The sequence below is a fragment of the Onychomys torridus genome, chromosome 8, assembly GCF_903995425.1.
Source record: "Onychomys torridus chromosome 8, mOncTor1.1, whole genome shotgun sequence".
Lineage (NCBI taxonomy): Eukaryota > Metazoa > Chordata > Mammalia > Rodentia > Cricetidae > Onychomys > Onychomys torridus.
In genome coordinates this window covers 25,085,742-25,106,441 of record NC_050450.1, presented here as the reverse complement: position 1 = coordinate 25,106,441, position 20,700 = coordinate 25,085,742, and the positions used below count along the sequence as shown (strand labels likewise).

Here is a 20,700-nt window from a genome sequence, read left to right as displayed (position 1 = left end):
TAAGATCACCCAAGACACAGCCAATGCCTTCCTCCAGCCATGCGGGCGGGGGGCAGGGGAGCCCAGGGAGTTGAACATTTTTAATAGAGCATTTAAGTGATACTAACTTGGGTATCTGTAGAAGAGAATCTAAAGACCATCTCTTTCTTGGTGATTTACCTTTTCTTTTTATTAATTGTCTTAGATCAGCATACAAAGAAATGGGTCTCTTCATGAAGAGACCCATTTCTTTATCATTTGGGGGGGAGGGTTGCTAAACTTTATCATCTGCAGATTTGTATTGCCAGGATATGGATATATTTTAAGAGAAACAGGATTCTACATAGCTTTGGTATTTTTACTTGGTCACTTTTGAACACCAGAAACTGAAAAGGGGTGAAAACTACCTGGATTCCATTTAGCCATCACCATCACAGATGACACGGTGCCATTGAGCTACCCAGAAAGCATAGACTGTGGGGTTGATTTGGTCCCCAAACTCTATGGGTCCTGTTTGTAGTTGAGCGTTGTGTCTTGTATGCAGAAATGCACATGCTCGACTATTGCACATAGGTAAACATGGAAGCCTCTTCTAAAGTCAGTCATCAAGATTATAGAAGGAGCCTTAATTTTAAAATATAAAATGTTCAAAAAGCTGTACTTATAGCATCTGTAATTTTGACCTTGGGATATATTGTATGCCATTCATGGAACAAAATGTTTGACTACTGTGGAACAGGCTGTATTCTACATGATAAGTCATAGAATTAAATAGATCTGATAAATACCTCATTATTTTATACTTTGTAGCATTTCAGTTCTGATGATGGACACAGACAATAAATCATGTACATGTATATACATGTATGTGCATATAATAAAGAAAACAAGGGCACCTACCATGGTGAGAGAGTCATAGAGAATGAAGGGGGTTTGGGGAAGATCTCTGAGAAAATGATAGTGAAGCAGAAAGCTGAACAACATGAAGGGAGAACTATACACATGTTTCCAAGCAGCAGGGGTGTGCAGCACAAAAGCCCTGAGGCAGAAGTTGACTTCTGATAAAGAACAGTTAAAGGACAATAGAACAGACAAGAGGAAAGGAGAAGAGAGGGGAGGGGAGGGCTACAGGATTCATTTGGAGAGGTGCCACAGTCAGGCCACACAGGGTGTTCTAGACCCTGGAAAGACCTAATGTCATTCTAAGTGGTATTGGAAGGCTTTATTTAAGGACTGCAGGAAGAAGAACAGGAAGTGTGGGAAACAGACTGTGTTGTCAAAGGAGATTTTATAGAGAAATATTAGAAGTTCATAAAGAAATTTCTGTGAGGCATGATAGTCATATCCTTCTACTTTTTCTTTAAAATAAGCATATTCAAAATAGCATTACATCCAACTTAAACTTCTCAACTTTCACCTTATTATTCTCACATGGCTAAGACATCCCCATTTTTGATTTATGTATTCTGTTCATGAAAATGACTGATGTCTAGGCACTAGTGTTTAGACTCTGAAGGTACTGAGAGTAGTGTCTGCCAGTGTTGAGTGCACAGGGGGGTTACATGCTGGTTGGAGGAAGACTTGTTAAAAATAATAGGTTAGGCACCACCCCCAAATGTATGATGAGACTAGTGGATGCACTGAGTGATAGACTGAGTATTTGAATTGGTTTCCTAGATAGGTGGTTGGAAGGTGAGGAGGGGTTATGATAGCATAGGCTGGGTGGGAGAGACCACAGAAAACAAATTCAAAGAGGGTTATAGCCTGGGAAGATGGCTCAGTGGGTAAGAGCACTCGCTCTGCAAGCCTGGGGACCAGAGTTCAGATTCCCCAGCATCCATGTAAGAAGTCCAGTGTGACCACGTTTGTACCTGTAACCCTAGGACCATAGAGTGAAGAGGTGGAAAGATCTCTGGGCCTTGGTGGCCCAGCAAAGCTCCATGTTTAGTGAAGGAATGTCTCTTTTTTTTTTTTTTTTTTTGAGCTGAGGATCGAAACCAGGGCCTTGTGCTTGCTAGGCAAGCACTCTACCACTGAGCTAAATCCCCAACCCTGAAGGAATGTCCTAAGTGAGTAAAATGTAAGGTGATAGAATAGAATACTCAACATCCTCTTCTCCTCTTCGGCTCTCCCTTCCTTACACACACACACACACACAAATACACTATAAGCCATCTTTGTCTCTGTCTCTGTCTCTTTGTCTCTCTGTCTGTCTCTCTCTCTCTCTCTCTCTCTCTCTCTCTCTCTCTCTCTCTCACACACACACACACACACACACACACACACACACACACACATACACATATAATAATGCTTTTCCTTCCATCTCCAAATGTACAGCAACATGAACAGTGCCATTACAGGGCTGGAGAAATATCTCAATGACTGCTTTTCCAGAGGACTCAGGTTTGAGTCTCAGCACCCATGTGTCAGCTCATAACCATCTTTAACTCCAGTTCCAGGGGATCTGATGCCCTCTCTGGCCTCTGAAGACACCAGGCATGCAAGTGCTGCATAGACATGCAGCAAAAACACTCGTACATAGAAGACTTTTTTAAAACACACACACACACACACACACAAAAAAAAAAAAAAAAAAAAAAAAAAAAAAAAAAACTGTTGTTATTGTTATGATGTAGCTTCTAGTGTGGGCTGAACTGTCCAGGGAATGGGAGTTGGGAGCACACAGCCATGGAGGTAAAAAGCCAGCTTATACTTATAGATATTGAAGGCCAGGTAAGCCAGGAGACTGTGACCTTTGTAGCTAGAGGGGGCAGGGCCGGGGGAGAATTAGTGAGAAAGATTTTTCTATTTCTTGTTTTTGGGGTTTTGGGGGTTTTGTTTGTTTGTTTGTTTTAAGACATGGTTTCTCTGTGTAGCTTTGGGGTCTGTCCCGGATCTCACTCTGTAGACCAGGCTGGCTTTGAATTCACAGAGATCCGCCTGGCTCTGCCTCCCGAGTGCTGGGATTAAAGGCGTGCGCCACCACTGCCTGGCGGGAAAATTTTTCAGAAACGCATTGATGAGATTTTACTTAGGACCTGAGATGAGGGAAGAGAAAGAGGTTTAAATGACTGCAGTGCTAAGAAAGACCCAGGGGAGGGTGGGAGTGCCGAAGGAAAACAGTCTCAATATGGTTGTGGTACCATGTGGAAGAAAGGATGTCTGATACACAGTTAGGACATGGCTCCATACCTGAGGAACCTGTGATAGCTGAAACCATGAGAATGCTCAGGTCACTGAGGGCATGACAGCCGGGACTCATATACTTTTCTGACTACTCATTAATGTCTCCTTACTTGTGGAGAATGGTCCAAGAAATAAAGTTGGTGGGATCCTCAGTCAAGTGCCAGGGCTCCCACCCTATCTTGCTTTGTGCTGGGTGTTCCCATGGCTTAAGAGGAGGTGGGTTAGTACTGAACAAACTGGGAAGTTCTTGAAATGTGTGTTACACAACTATCAAGCTTTAAGGAAAACTTGGAATTTGAGCCCTTTCTGTGGCTCCAAAGATTCCTTAGTGACAGCTAGTCATTAAGAAGTGAGCAGCTACCATGAAACTCTCTAGACAAAGTGCTTTTCTTAAATGGCCTTGTGTGGTTGGTGTAGCAACCACACATGCAGCACATGCAGTAATTGTACTGCCCCATGATAGTAATGCTCAAGAAAAGGGCTGGGTAGTCAGTGTGAGCTAACTTATCCATGAAGAGCACTACTAGGACCCAATGAAGGACTTTCTTGCTCCCTTAAACACCATATCTAGGGTCTCCTCTTCAAAAGACTATTAGTTGATCCCATTAGAAAAGAGATTACTGGGGCCAGTGTGATGGATTAGTGTAATGGTTCTCAACCTGTATGTCATGACCCCTTGAGGAGTCATATATCAGATAACTTGCATATTAGATATTCACATTACAATTCACAATAATAGAAAAATTATAGTTATGAAGTAGCAATTAAATAATTCTATGGTTGGGGGTCACCACAGCATGAGGAACATATTAAAGGGTCGCAGCCTTAGGAAGGTTGAGAACCCCCAGATTAGTGACTAAAGGTACTTGCTACCAAACCTAATAGCCTGAGCTTGATCCCCAGGACCTACACAGCAGAAAGAAAGACCCAACTCCCACATGTTGCTCTCTGCCCTCAACTCATACACCATGGCATGTTTTCTCTCTCTCTGTATAATGTTTTCAAAAGAGCTAGTGTGTGTGTGTGTGTGTGTGTGTGTGTGTGTGTGTGTGTGTGTGTGTATGTGTGTGTGTGATGTTCTAAAAAGAGCTACTGGCAAGAAATATGAAGCTTTATTCATGGAATTAAAAGTGCATGCTTTATTGAGATCATTGAATATATTTGTAGCACAAATAAGATCTAAATATCAGTTGTTTGCTTTAATGTTAGTTATAGTACATGTTTTGCTAATCAGACACATTTCTGACATGATTCTCAGTCATACCACACTCCCTTGATGTATATAAAGGAACCAAATACTTTAAATATTTTTCTGTATGTAGCCACACAAACATTGATAATGACAGTGATCGTGCATTTAGACATCTCTGGAAAAGCCTGATAATCCTCAGGAGGAAGGACAGTGTGGTATAGTAGTCTTGCTAGAACTCCGGGCAAATAATTAAAAGAAGCAAACTGGGGCTTGAGCACCGCCTTACTGTCATTGCTAAAACACCAGGACCAAGGCAGCTCATAAAAGAAGACATTTAAGTGGGTTTATGGTTCCTGAGAGTTGAGTTCATCATGTTGAAGCAATATGGCAGCAAGCCACAGACATGTTGGCCGGAACTGCTAAGAGTTCATACCTTGATCAACAACTAGGAGGCAGAGAGACAGAACACTGAGAAACCTCAAAGCCCCATGTGACACACCTTCTCCTACAAGGCCACGCCTCCTAGTCTTTCCCAACCAGTTCCATCAACTGAGGACCAAGTCTTCAAACATATGAGTCCACTGGGGCTATTCTCATCCAAACCACCGTGAGTCCTGGGTCCTATTCCTACCCTCTAACTCCTGTCACTTAGGAGGCAGAGTCAAGTGGTTCTCTTTGAGTTCGAGGCTATCCTGGTCTACATAGTGAGTTCTAGGACAGTCAGGGATACATAGAGAGACCCTGTATCAAAAGATAAAAATGTATCTACTGAAAGTGTGAGGAAAAAGAAAATGCCTGTCTTGACATTTTTGCATCTTAGAATTGCAGCAAATGCAATTACAAAATAATGGGAGGACTCCACCCACTCAGTCACGTGTGCAAGCATGCATGCATGCATACATTCACTAAAGTCTCCCTTGGGAGTTGGGATCTTAATTGGGGACTAGAATCATGAGGATGAGCTAGGTCCAAGGCAATATACAGCCCCTGTCCTGAGCAGCCAAACTCTAGAATCTAATTAGCCATCCACACCTTTCATTTCCTGGGCTCGTCCTTGTTTTAAATAAAGTGTAGCCCAGTCGTACCTCAAATCTTATCCTTGGCATATATATATAAAAGAAAATAATCTACTGTCAGAGAATTGATGCTTTGTGAAGTATCTTTGGAATGACCATTGTCTGAGAAGTCACATGTTTTTTCATACTTCATGTTCTATTATAGAGTTTTCACATTATAGGTCTGGGTACCAAGGACACTATGTTCAATTGATGGGCAAAGATGTTTTTTAAAAGTAACCATGATCATAAGACCTAAAGATATAGTCTGAACAAGGAAAGTAACTCATGGTTACTGCTGGTAGAAGGGGAGATGAAAATATATGAGAACTGAGGAGGAAAGAGGCAGTCTGGGAAAATATTTAACAGCAGAGATTTTTTAACAAAAGACAGAGCTCTGGGTTTAAATCCCTAGCCAGTTACCTTACTTCTCCCAATCCAATGTCTCAGATCTAAATTAGGGATATTATAACGTTTAGTTTGTAAATGGTGGTGACAACACATTTCAAGTGTCTTTCAATTGCACATCTCCAATATGGGATAATACTTAGCATCAGCATCATTGTCATCATTGCTGAGTGAATGACAGTAATTCACTTTTCAAATTTGCTTTGAACACTTTGCCGGATTCTTCTATATGCATCTGTAGGCATCTGTGAAAGTATAAAATTAGACAAGCTTGTGGAATTGAGGTGCATCACAAGCCAACATAATCTGTGCGCGCGCACACGCGCGCGCACACACACACACACACACACACACACACGCACACACACGCACGCGCACACGCACGCGCACACGCACACGCACATGCACGCGCACGCGCGCTTCAAGGTAAGGTGATTAACATTTTACTAGAACTGTAAAAAGAAATAAAAAGAAGGACATCTAAACCTTCACTAGCCAACCATGGTCAGGCTGACTCTTTCACTCTTCCTTGCAGGCACTTCCTCTTCAAGACATCCTCCGGAAGCACACCCCTGTTCAGCAGCTCTTCTCCAGGATACCCTTTGACCTCAGGAACCGTTTACACACCACCACCCCGCCTGCTGCCGCGGAATACGTTCTCCAGGAAGGCCTTCAAGCTGAAGAAGCCCTCCAAATACTGCAGTTGGAAATGCGCTGCCCTGTCCGCCATCGCCGCAGCCCTTCTCTTGGCCATCTTGCTGGCATATTTTATAGGTAAGTCAAAGCAGCCTTGGTCACCATCCTGGCGTCAAGAATGTGGGGGAAGAGGCCAAAGACTTGTGAATTTAGAAGCCTTCTGCTGTCTGGACAATTTGCCTGTTGGCTCTTGAAAAACATAATCATGAGTGATGGATAGGAGTGATTTTTCCCTCCTGGAATCCATTCCAGTCATGACTCTAGCTGACATTTATCAGAGGTGAAGTTAAGCATTCTGGCTGTGTCTTTTCTTGGAGAGGAACTGAGAATTATCTTTCCTGTAAATCCACCCTTCACTTCCATAGTAATCACCTAGATTTCTCCATCACTGGATTTGAAAGCAAACCAGTGCTCTGATATTTATGCAGCGTTGGTTCTGTTCAGCTGGAAACTCAAAAGAAGGATAGGTATCATTTTGCACAAAACATCTTGACCGGGGAGAAAGCCAAACTAGCTCACTGATTTTCAGAGCTGTGGAACTCAACTGAGATTCAGAGGCTAGAATCTACAACCTGGTGTTCAGCTAGACTCAGATGACTCACACACAGCTGACCTTGTCCAGCTTCCTTCCTTTCCCTCTGCTCAGTCTCAGTTCACATCTCATTGTGTGGCATTGAGTTTGAACAGGGTTCACATCTGTGGCAGCTGTGCCCCTGCAACTTAGGGAGTGAGAGATGGTAGCAAGCAGGTAAAGTTGTTAGGGTACCTTCTTTCTTGTGCTGTGGATATTCATTTGCATCTATGAGGTACCACCATGTAGCTATGAAAAACAGCAGATGCTGGGAGCTCAGAGGCAGGGTGCCACATGCATATGAGCATCCTGGGCTGGACACAAAGCCTGTTCACAGTTCCTGGCCCTGACAAAGAGCCCCATTGCTCCTGCTCTGTCAGCTAAGCTTGCCAATGGCAGATCTCCTGGACTAGGCAGAGGCCATGGTGATGTTTGCTAAAGTTTATTTGAAACATTTGATGGTGCTGGCTTGCTTTTAGGGCAGCTATGACAGATCTCCCCGGGTTGGCTGTGCCATGTTGCAAAGCAAACCTATAAAGCACCAGCTAAAAGAGGCTGACTCCAAAACAGTTCCAAACATGCAGGCAAAAACTCCTCCCATTTAGGAAAAGAGACAAGGCAACACTGATGTTGATGAAGCTGGCCTTCCTTCTGCCAACATCAGCCCTCCATTCTTACTCTGAGGTGGGGCTCCTAGAGTTTCTTAATTCCATCTCTTTGGTATGGTGCCTGCCTGAGAATAGACAGGTCCAGTACTTCCCAGGGCATTTGACCTAAACTTACCTGATGGCAGAGAAGTATAATGGTATGCCTCTAGAAATTTGGAGCCTTGCCAAGGCAGACTAGTACAAGCCAAAAAAATAAATAAATAATAAATCAATATACACTTTTCATTGTCTTCTACAGTATAATTATGCTTGTGTTAATATAGAAAATAAACATTTATATATTCCTTATCAGCTACATTTATTAGCAATGTCCTCCCCAAGATGAGAAGGCTGATACTCCAAGGAAAGGAAAAGGTGCTGGGTTTGAAGGAAAACCATTTTCCATTCAAACCCTCCACTCTCAGCGGTGCCTGAGGTCTGACACCCAACATCCCTAATTTCAAGTCGCATCCAATTGCAAGTTGCATTCGCTCCTCACTTCTTGATGAAGGACACAGCAGAGAATTGACTTGAACCATCCACTCCCCATCACCTAACTAGGATCTTTGTGTTCTTAGAGGGAATTTTGTGTGAGTCCCCAGGCAGCTGTTTCAGGGGCTTGGTGGAGGCAAATTGAACGTGCCTTTAGGGTCTTTGCATGATTTGGCTTTCTGTCAGAAACTTCAAGAAAGATCCATGTGCTCACTTCTCAGGCTTAATGTTCTGTGGGACCAGTAGGCACCATGGGGAGCCCAGATGTAGAAACTGAGGCACTGCCTGCCTCTGCCCATGGCATCCCTCTTATGTCTCCTCCGCCCCTTGCAGGAGAGAGATAGATGGCTAGCGCCTGATTTATTGAGCTCGATAGTTAAAATATAATAGCTTTCTGTAAGGGTGATCATATAAATGGGCAACTGTGTAGTGAGGGTTTAATGTTTTAATCGGGTTCGTAACTTGTAAATGATGGATTAGGAAATGTATTTATCCTCAGTCTGGAGGCTACTGGAAGCTGGTCCTGAGCATCTTACTATGGTTTATTGGTTTATAATCCATCATTTCCTGTTTTGTGTGCTTTAGGTAAGATTATGCTCTGACCCTGGAGTATTGAAAAATAGTTTATGACTCGAAATGAGTGATGTAACAGTCCAGTTTGCCCAGCAGTGCCGGCAGTAAAGGTGGAGTTCCAAGGCATTCTCAGCCCCTCCCCAGAGATGAGCAGAGACCCGCCGACTCAGTGAGGGGTCAGGACCCTAAGTGCTGACATTGGCCCCAGCAGTCTATTCCTCTGTGGAGAACTATTAGCCTTCTGAGCCTTGGCTTCCTAAGTACAGTGTAAGGGCATGCTAGTTATTTACGTACAGAATCTCTGAAGTACAGTGAGGATTAATTAATGTGTATAAATCACTTTGAAGATGAAAAGCAGTGTATTATTAATTACAAAGCTGCGGGGGCATAAACACTGCATTCCAGACCCAGAGGAGAGTGGTGTGGGGCACAGGCATTGATTGCACCAGCTGAAAACAAGCCACTGGGCAAGGGCAGAAGTGAAACAGAAAATCCCAGGCCCCCCTGTTAAAGAGACTGGCACATTCAAGACCTCAGTCCATTCTGGTTCACACGCAACTCCCTATTCCACAAGAACATGACAGGTCCTGAAATTGAAGCATCAGCCCCAGGACATTTATGGGCAGGCAGTAGGTTCAGGCCTGCCAGGCACTGTGACAAATAGGTCAAATTATCTTTCTTGCATGTTCAAACCCGTGGAGAGAAGCCTTTCCAGAAGTGAGCAATTTGGAATAGCTTCGCCCCATGACAAGTTCTTCCATACATCCAGGCATGTGGGTAGATGCAAAAGCAGAATGCCAATCCTTGTGCAAATTGGAAGACAGGGGCCTTCACTAACTCAGCAAAGATTCCCCTAGTTCCTGCTCATGCAACTGGGGTGAGAGAACTTTCATGAAATGGGCTTCCATCCAATTCTCTCTGTGCTAAATTCCCCCAGTGTAAAAACACCCTGGAAGAAATTGCTCTGAAAAGCAGCGTGAATCATCATGAGAACACTTTGTATGTCACTCAGCCCCTGGCCCAAACAGATCCAGTCGAGGAGAACGTGGCTGGGAAAGGCAAGGGAGCTGCTTTCTTGGGAGATGACTTTCTTCCTTGGGTAACTCAAGTACTTTCATTGCCTACAATGTCAGAAGTTCCTCTATATTCTTAAGTTTCCAACTTATATAGGCAGTATAGGTGTTCTCGGCTGCTTAATATAAATATACTGTGTTTTTACCTTCCTAGTCTCTGTGACACAACAGGAAGTGGTTAGAACCTTTATCGTGCCTCAAACTAGAAGCATTCCTGTTAAAAAGAACTTTTATATAAAATTATACAATTATTCCATTTAAGTCACATGCCTATTCATCAACATACTCTGGAATCGAAGAGGAAATTGGCATATTGAAACTATTTGATTAGCACTGATTTGAGTCTAGCTGTGTCTAGCTAATTTCAGCCATGGTGGGACCTTATAACCTTCTCAGCCATGTGTACTTGACCTCTGAAGTGCATCCTGTCTTTTGCCCAACTCCTCAAGACGGTACTCAGCCAGCTTCTCAAATAGTAAATGAAACACAGCCATTGCTCTGGTGACATTAACCCCTCCTACCTAGTTCTATCCTTATTCACCAGGTCTAGTGGCTGGCTTTTGTCCATCTGGAATGGGCAGAAACTGTAACACCCTCCCCTCCAGCCTTCTTCCCTATCATCCTGGCTTTTGTTATGGAGGTCAGCAAGTGTTTCCCATAAAGAGACAGATGGTGAATATTTGAGGTTCTGCAAGATTTAGCCATTGTGACTCAGACAGTCATTGGGGAATGTGTCCACAAACTGCACTGAGCTTCCCATGGGTTGCAAAATACCATTCTTTGGAATTTTATTTATTATTGAAAACAACTCCTTAGGTCATGTACCAGATACAAATAAATAGTAAACTAGATTTGGCCCAAAGGCCATAGTTTGTCAGCCCATTCTACTCATTTCCCAGTGACATCTTTTCAGGGTGAAACTCAATCACTTTCTTACTGGTAAATATCCAGCCATGGATCTACCATAAATGGGGCAGGTGACTGCCATGTTCTGACACAATATCCTAATTCATAATGAATAAATATAGCTGTATTCCTGGCCCCAGACAAAATGTAAGGAAAGCAAGCAACCTTTTTAAAACCTTCTGCAGAAGGTTGCATCTTAAAACAGCACCTTCTAAAGAGACTTTTGAAACAGTACTTCAGCCCACGGATGGAGCAGAACATTGAGAGAGAACTACCTCCCGTTTTGCCCACCATCCCTTGCCCTCCACATTTGCTTACCTACCACTCCTCTGCAAATTCATTGGCTGTTTTAACACATTACTCAATACCCAATGCCTTCTTCACTGAGGTTTTCCAACAGGCCTCTAACATCAGTGGGCCATCGAATGATATCACTGCCTTTTGACTCAGGTTAACATTGAACTAGATCTCACTTCCTTAAACTGCATAGAAGTTTTGACAAGGCTCCCCAACATCAAGGGAGCAAGGTGCTTCCGACATGTGACTCTGCTGCTACATCCACATGTTCCTAGAAATTCTAAAGTAAGAGTCAACACAATGGTTCCTCATGACACAACTCAGTCTGTCATTCTTGAGTTGCAAAGCATGTATCACCCCTCTCAGGCTTCCATCAGTTGGTTGCCCCACAGGGCCATGAAAGGGAGTCAGTAGAGGAAAGATAGGAACATTTATGTCATCCTAGACTAGTCTTTAGCTTTTCAGATCACTGCCAAAATTATATACATATATATGTATGTATATATATATATATGAATGATATTAGAAAGTCACCTTGTCTTGTTCACTGCTGTAATTCCTGCTAAATATGAAATACTGTGTTTCAAGCTCCTCAGCACTCTGCCTTCTTCTGCCACTCTGACTTTGATCTGTGAAGAACGCAGGCCATCAACATGTCAGGATGTTAAAAGTGTGGTAATTTGGGGTGCTTTCAGTTTCTTTTGAAAACAATGAGAGATTATTTTCTATGGAAACTAAAAGCCTACCGTGTGTTTAAAGTTGCTACACTTGAAAATTGATGTGTTGAGACTCATACTGATGAATCCTGCTTTCTCAGCTGCTATTTTGTGTATTCTCATCTCGAAGAGTAGAACAGGTTTTGGGGGGGAAAACATAAAGAAAGTGACAGCAAAGGGTGAGAACCCAATGCTCGCCTGGCATCCTTTGTGAGGATGCGGTTTAAGAAAGGTCCTCTCGTTCAGACCCATTGCTTGTCGGCTATCAGGAGAGATGGTAGGCCTCACCTGCATGACTTCCAAGTCATGAGCTTGCCTCCTCTTATCCAAATGGCAGAATGCCAAGTATTAAATCTGAGCAGTCCAGCAAATAGCATTTCTGTCTAACTCCCTGTCCCCAGATGGTCCAAAAGAAGAAGGAGCTGCCCACAAATAACTCAGGGGACGCAGTTAGACATTATCTGTTCTGATTGTGTAGCAGAGGATTCATCTAATAGATATGCTAATGTGCTCTTAACCGGATAATAAAGTCCTGTCAGCGCTTACACACCAGCAAGGCTTTGACAGTGGGATTGTCATCTCATAGCTCGACGCCTGATTTCAGAGGGCCTGTCAATTTACAGAAAGAAAATGAAGTCATTCATTAGCTAGACCTCTATCATCTGCAGCCACATGTAACATTTGGACCTCACGTTTGACATTGGACATAAATGAGTTCTGCTTTTGAAAAGGGAGTGGCTTCCTTAAGGACACTGGCATGCAATTTGGCGGGCCTGAGCTGAGACACATCTGGATGGTTAGTAGATACGACAGCCTGCCTTGCTTGCCTCCCAAGATCCCCAAGTCCAGGCAGTGAGTGGCCAAGGCCAGTCCTTCCTGCCTTATGAAATAGCTAATAATGAGAGCAAGGGAGCCATTCCAGGTCTGACTTTGTATTGTATGCTCAAACAAAACCAAAGAGGAGGGTCCAGCATGGTGGTGCACACCTTTCATCCCAGTACTTCAGAGGCAGAGGCAGACAAATCTCTGTGAGTTCAAGGCCAGCCTGCACAGTCAAGGCTGTTACACAGAGAAACTTGCCTAGAAAAACAAACCAAATAAACCAGATACAACTGAAAGTCTGTACAGCAAGGACTGTAGGGCAACACTACTGGTATCACCTGCTGGATCAGGGTTTTGTCTCCACAAGGATATGTTGAGTAGCTGATTATGGTTTCCTTCCTATCATCCTCAAGTTTGTCCTTGACTTTGTCTCTGAGGCAATTATCACTCCACCAGCCATCAAGTCTACAAATCACAAAAGAGTTTTTTCCCCTTTAACTCTGGAAATCAAGCACATGATAGGCAAGCACTCCACCCTGGGCTTTTAGGGTAGAAGGCAGGCCCACAGACCCTCCACAGGCTTCTTTTGAACTCTTCACTTACTAAGTCTTACATCTGCTAACTTCTCCAGTCACGGGGCCCAGTTCCTAATACATCATCCATAGGTGCTATTTTCTGCTTCATTCTGTCTGTACCATCACTGAAGAAGTCCTTGTCTTATTGTCTTATCCGTCAGCAGAGCATGTAACAGAAGATACAAATCGGACTTGTACATCAGAGAGGCTGGGTTTGGAATGTGTGTCCTTATGTACAGCCATGAGACTGAAACTACTCACGTGCTGCTTAGTATCACTGTCCCTCAGTTTCCCCTCAGACAAAACAGAGGCCATTTCTATTTATGAAGATGCTTCAAGCCAAGATGGAGAGATGTTAAGAGCTTGTACTACTTTTGCATAGGACACGAGTTTGGTTCCCAGCTCCCATGTCAGGGAGCTGTAACTCCTGTAACTCACCTGTAACTCCAGATCCAGAGAATCTGACACTGTCTTCTGGACTTTCCAGGCAGCTTTATACACACACACACACACACACACACACACACACACACACACACACACAAAAGTAACAAATAATTCTTTAAGAGATGCCTCAAGCATTCATTGAAATGATTAGCACATACAGAATCACTCTGGCATCCTAGTACATGGTCAGTTTTGTGCCAATATAATAAGCCTCCCTAAGGGGAAAGGGTATCCATTAACTGACTCAGTTTCTTCCCATTTATCATCTTTACTTTGCATGTCTGACAAGAAAGAAACACAGACCACCTGGTAGCAACCGTGTGAATGGACAGGTCACAATGACTTGTAAGATAACTTCAGTCTGATTTCAGATACTCAAAAAAAAAAAAAAAAAAGAAAAAGAAAAAGAAAAAAGATATCTAAAGCTTAGAATAGTTGCCATGTGAGGTCCTGGCAGACACCAGGAGCTCGGCTATGTCATTATAGTGATTACTGTATTAGTTCTTATGCTGTAGGCCAAGTCTAGTAAGAATAAACTATGGTTGGGAGCCATTATATCCCATAATAGTGACTAGCACTGCTTCACTTGTACAAGGCAATCAAATATTTGTTGAATTAATGAGTTCTGCTTAGGATTAGATCTGAGTTGGATCATTTATGAGAACCTCTTTCCAAATATCCCAAATCCCCATTCCCTGGTTTCGCTTGTGCTATCATATGAAAGGTTTCTGCTTCCCTGATATTGGAATTGCCATTCCCGCAGTCCCGATTGCATTTAGCATTTAGGCAACTGAATATTGGAGAGGCTGGGTAAAACTGTACTTCAAGGCCCTCACGCAGGGGTCTCTGCTCCCCCAGATGGGAAAGCACTGCCTCCATGAAGCTAGGAAGCATTTTTGTCTGGCTGACGGCCACCATTTGGCATTCACATTACAAAAGCATAGCAGAATTCAGCAGGAGTTCAAGGTGAAGAAGCAAATAATGGCATAAATCTGAGGTCTGTTTGCTGTTGCTCTGTAAATGAGGATGCTCTAAGAAATGAAAGCAGTCACGGTGAGGCACCAGATAGAGAAAAGAACTATTATATGGTGAGTTGGGTCTGTGCACACAAGCCATATACAATCTTTTGTGCGCAGAAATGACCTGCTCAGCTATGTAGTATCCCTCATATGACAGAGATCTGACCCAAAGCAAATTCCCAAAACATAAGTATTGCTCTTAAGGTCACCTTAAACCAGACTTCTCATGTCTGCCAGGGAAAATTCTATTACCTAAATTCATATTTTGATTGAGATGAACAAATATAAAGAAATTGTGCCCGAGTCCTCTTATCAAACAAATCATTTCTTAGATTGATATCTCATAGCAAGAGCCTCCATATTAGGAACAAACAGCCCATCAACTATATTAATACATTTAATACTGCCATAAAAAGAGGAGAGTGCATTACATGGGCTGCTAATTTCATTTTTTTATATCATCAACTTTTTGGCCTCAAGTAAATATGAAAATGTATCAAAAAATCTGACAACATGGTTGCATGTTAGTATTAAAAAAAAAATGGGATGGGGGACAGGAAAAAAATATTACTCTCCCCTCTTGTAACCAGAGAGAAGTGTATAAGAAACGGAACGTGCAGCATATTTCAAAAGATTTTTACTGCTCAAAAATGAAGGTGTGGGTAAGAGGGGAGGGTCATGATTTACTGTCTTTGTGTATCTTTCATCATGGCTTTCTTCCCAGCTGTTAGGGAAGGCCCTTCCCTTGGGCTGGGTTTTCAGCCAAGTTAGGTCATTTGTGGGAAAATTTGTGCCAACACGTTTGCCACTCCCCTAGGGTCTGGGATCTTTAGAAAAGAAGGCCATATTACCTTACTTTTGCCTGCGCAGCCATGATGCAATTCTCTCCCTTTGCTGACTTACTTCACACCATGAGCGCTTCAGAGTCACCTTAATGAAGTTTAGATTAGACTGGCTTCTGCTCCCCAGAGAGAAGGAAGTGGCAGCATGTCCAATGCATGCGTTCTGTTCTTCAGGCCACAATAAATACAATGACATTCTTCCAGGAAGTTTGAGGTGCCTTGGAATTAGATGCATGTTTTTTTTTTTTTTCAAACTGGTTTTAAGGCTACTTTATGTCCTAAATTTTTATCACCATAGACTTCTGGGACATTAGCTAAATTTAGAGTATGTGTATTTAAATTTTCTTTCAGTAACAAGACTTACAGACTTCCTGAATCTCTGGAGGAATGTGGGGTTACTCTCTTTCCAACAGGGAAGAAATCTTGTAATGTTGTATGCTAATTTTATGTATTACTAACTTATGTTAATTAATTTAAAATTTATTGAGTGTATATCCATAGACTTACACATATGAGTTTCTGCCTTTCCATTTAGTATGAAATTTTATTTTACCAAGGGATTGGCTGGTTACATGGTATAGTAGGATCTGTTGATCAATCCCAAAATCAAGCACATTTTTACTTGATTTCTTTTCCTACACCTAGAATTTAATAAGCAACCCCATAAAAGCATTCAGTTAATAGGAAGGTTCAAAAAGCCTGGGGTAAATTATGTTTTGCATAACTGACTGGAAGTCTGATATTAATCAGGCACATAACAGTGATAAAAGGCATGAGTTTCCTATTTCTCAGAACCATCAGGGGACAGAAGTTATGCTAAAAAGCTTTTTATTAACTTATTGGTATGAGGCAATGGTCCATCGTCATCCTTTCTCTTTCCCTGAAATGTGGAATGGCCTAATCATTGTACAGAAAGTGACAACATTTGAAAATGTTTTCATCCTGTCTACTATCAAATGGAGACATTGTCACCTCCCTCCCAATTTTAAAAATTTAAAGCTTCTAAACAAACAAACAAACAAACAAATCTGGCCTCTGGTTAGCTTCCTCTTCTTGGGAAGACTGAAAAGTCAAGAGCCAAAAAAAGAAATTCATATCTAAGAGGAACTTAAGAACCAAAGGAAAAAATGCATAGACTCTGAATAGAGTTAATTGGAAGCATTAAGTCACAACGCAGACTATGAAATTTTATATCAAGGAAGGTAAAATAAGGAGAAACTAGAAGAGTATAGGGAGATTGGCCCCCAGCATAACAAATTACATGTAATATTCCACACAGTGCCTTGAAGCAATCATCCAACCAGTGTCCTGAGAAGAAAAGCAGTTGTCGAGAACTGAGGTAGTGTTTTACCCTCATCCTACACCATTAAGCTTTGGGTTCCCTCATGAACTACTAAAATAAACAATAGTGGACTGCTCAACATTTATCCAAATAAGCCAGAAAGCTACCATGATAAAGGAGATTGAGTTTATAGACACAGCAGGCTCTTGCCTAATAGATGAGAGTAATGTGTCTAATGTGGAGCATCAATCTAGATTTCAAATGTATTATGAAGGGGGCCTCTAAAAAATAACTCATCCTGCAAAATTGTTTTGCACGGAGGGTGGTTTATCTTCGGTTGTGTCTAATTGATATCTATGTAATTCAGTTATAGCCCTTGCTGTTGAGAATGATGTAAGAGAAAGAAAGAATGATTGTAACTGTTTCTCCCCAGGGGAACACTGAAAGTTGGGGTTTCCAGATTTTGTTCACCTTCAAATCTGTGGTCTTAGAATGACTCTTGAAGCCAAAGAGTAAATGTATTTATTTCGTAATCAGGTGAAGGTATTCTCAAGTGTCTTCAAAGCTATTCAAACTCAACCTGAGCAGCAGGAAAACCATTTTAGACCAGGTCCTTTCTTTGCCTTACTTTGCTTACCTTCATGGCATTAAATAAATGTCCACTAGACTTATTAACTTGAGATTACCCGGCCATGTAACCTCCCAACACAATATAGTGGATGTAGGAACTGCCTTCGCTTAACCAAGTCTTTTAATCCTAAGTGAACCACACTGACAGCACCTCACTCCATGGTCACGACATAGCAAGAGCTTGGGGACGGCAACAGAAAGAGTAAGAAAAGTTATTGTCCCTATCTGACTCAGTCACACAGGTTCACACCAACATAGATTCTCCACCACTGCTCTGGCAAACACTGCCCTCAATGTTCTTGTCAGAATCATAGTTTAATTCGTGTGGGTTTAGAAAATATTTTAGTGGACACATAAGAGTTGTACAAGTTTAAGGAACACAATGATAATTCAGCGTATACAGTAAGAAGTTATCAAGTCATCATAGTTAGCATTTCCATCCTTAAACATTTATCATTCCTTCATGGGAATGCTGGGGGCCCTCAAACACCTCTTTTATGGTTCTTTATAAAGTGTACTATAAATTATTATAAATTACAGTCATCACCTCACTATGCTATGAAACACTGTGACTTCTTCTCCAAACTATTTTGGTTCCCATTATCCATGTGTCTCTCCTCTCCATTCTGCCCTGTGCACACTTTAGCAACCCCTTGGCTGGTCAATTTGGTGTGGCTTGGGAATAGCAGCTTGCCAGACTGCTTGCACGGGTTTACTCCTTCTGGGGTGTTTGTTTGCTTTTGAACAGATAGAGAAGACACTGTCTTTTCTACCCCCTCCGCCATCCCCAATGTCGTACCATTAACTATCCTCACAGAGCAGAGTCCACATTTATCCTTTCCGTCAAGATTAGTTTTTAAAAGTAATATACATAATAAGAAATGACAATGCAGTTAATTTTATTTTAGGCTTTTTAAAATTGTATTGGTCTGTTGAGTCATGGCTTTTCCCTCAGCCTCCAGATCCCACCCTCCACGTTCCTTCCTCCCCCTCAGTTCTTTATTCCTAGAATCACTGGGGTCAGGGTACCGCCTAAGGCCTCATGGTCCTGACCCTGTCTTGGAAGAAATGTCTTCATTTCTTTCTGTAAGGATGTGCCTGCTGATTGCATGGTGTTTTATTCTTCTATTCAAAACTGACAGGAATTAAGCATCTTGGAAAGGTCAGCTGACCACACAGAGATGATAGCTGGACTGTAATGAAACACTGATGGCTTGTTTTAATGTCAGAGGGAAATGGGGGAGTGGGACCAAAGGAAGAACTGAGATTAGATTTGCCTTGAAGGAAGAAAAATTGTCTGTTGTGTTTTTGTGACTATGGGATTTATTAAAAAAGCCGTGTGTGCCCTGCCAAGAACTCTGTCCCAGCATGAAAAAAAAAAAAAATAGGATCACAAGGAAATCAAGCACACCTAAGAACCCTTGTTCGTTTCACCCTCACCCTTTGGGGTTCTCTCTTTGTCACACATTGCCTACTACCCCACTTCCCCCCTAAACTTTACTTTGCCTGTGACTCCCACAAGACAAAACAAGATAGCCAAATAAAATTTAAAAACACACACACACACACACACACACACACACACACACACACACAAAAAAAAATAAAACCCACCAAATGAGGAGGTACCCACAGTGGATAGAACTGGCTCTAAGCCTTTATCATCACACATTTCAAAACTCAGTCACCAAGACGGATATTATACAACAAGCATTTTGTTGGAAGAACCAGTGTGGGAGTCTGTTGGTAAAAATGTAGAGACAGACTCAGAAGGAAGAGAAACTAGGTGTGAAGTGAAGAAACATGGGAAGGGTTCCTGTCTTCTGCAAGTAATGCTATCAAATTTGGGCCAATAATTCAGTCTAGCGATGGGGCCAAGGAGGGTACAGACCCTAATGGCAGAGAATATTTTATATGCGAATGAAAAGAAAGTATGGCAAGAAAAGCAGGATGCAGAAGGGGAAAGTGATATGAGAGAGCATCCCTTTGTGTAGACAGACTATATGTGTGTGTGTGCATGCATGCGTGCATTGGTGAGTGTGTGTGTGTGTGTGTGTGTGTGTGTGTGTGTGCGCGCTATATCTTGGTAATATATGTTGGTATGGTTATGTATGTACAATCACAGGTGCATGTATATGTACATATACGAACAGTCATGTGTGTGTGTGTGTGTGTGTGTGTGTGTGTGTGTGTATAAATTTTTTTCCCTAGAAACAGACAAACAGAAGGAACCAAGTGATTCCCTAGGAAAGGAGTAATTCCCATTGGTTTCTATAGAGCAAGATAGAACCACAGGTTCACCACTAGCCTTGTGGATAAAGAGAAGCTTACTTCGTGGTCAGTTCAGAAAATCCTTTGGCTGAGGTTAAACCGGCTCTTACTTTCCTGCTGGAAGATGAGGCCATGGTTTTAGTTTATCTGTTTGCTGTCATGTCTGTAGCATCTTAAAAGATCCATTTATCTTCGAAAGCTAAAAAAAAAAAAGGATCATGATCTTGATGAGGCAAGCATTACAGCCCATAGCCAGCAAGGATTACTGTGATGCTAATCCAGACCCTCCCAATCTCCACCCTGAACTGTACGATCACAGAAGTTATGTGTGGGAGGGTCGCCATAGTGTCTTGATGGAAGGGGTTCCACCTGTGCCTAAAGATTCTTCAGGTAGCAGAGAATTTTGACTTGGGGCTTTAATGCCTTTGAATGCGCATCCAGAATAACACTGACATGCTCTTGCCGCAGCCTTGGAATCCTAAAATAAATAATAGAAAAATTGTGATTTAAAATATAATTCCAAATACTAACTGGGCCCCGCTGCCTAGATGAGTAATAAGCTTCAATAAATGTGTGACAGGCACAAGGCTCTTCAGTATGAAGAGTAGTGAGGGCTCAGAAATAGAAATAGGTTTTTCATTACATGAGGGATTATGTTCATCCTGACTGTGGAGCCTGTTCAGCAGGGCCCCAGCTGCATCTCCTGCCTACGGTTGTATTAACCAGTAATAGTAAAATGGGTAACGTGCCACCCAAGAACAGTGATTTGTTTTAGGGAGGAGAAAAAGGTCGCTTTCTCCTGCTTAAGTCGGGATTACCATTGTTTACCACACACTTTCCCTTAAACTCCTATTCGGCTGCGCTAATGAGCTGCAATCTGAGCTGGTTCCACCTGGGTGCCTACTGAAATTTGTGAGCAAATCAGTGAGCCAGACAGCAGAATGGTTGGGGATGCAGCTTATGACTGTCGTGGGTTGGCCCACATGGCTCACTGGTGAATTCAAAGGGATGTCTTAAA

The 20,700-nt window shown here is 42.3% G+C and overlaps 1 protein-coding gene across 13 annotated transcripts in view; it reads left to right on the top strand.

The window, feature by feature from the left end:
- Tenm2 (teneurin transmembrane protein 2) overlaps positions 1–20,700 on the top strand; it is a 1,224,381-nt gene that overhangs the window by 951,651 nt on the left and 252,030 nt on the right. For all 13 annotated transcript variants that reach the window (XM_036195999.1, XM_036196007.1, XM_036196006.1 and 10 more), the window contains one exon: positions 6,359–6,597. In XM_036195999.1, the coding sequence (XP_036051892.1) occupies positions 6,359–6,597 (239 nt within the window). The remainder of the gene's footprint in view (positions 1–6,358; positions 6,598–20,700) is intronic.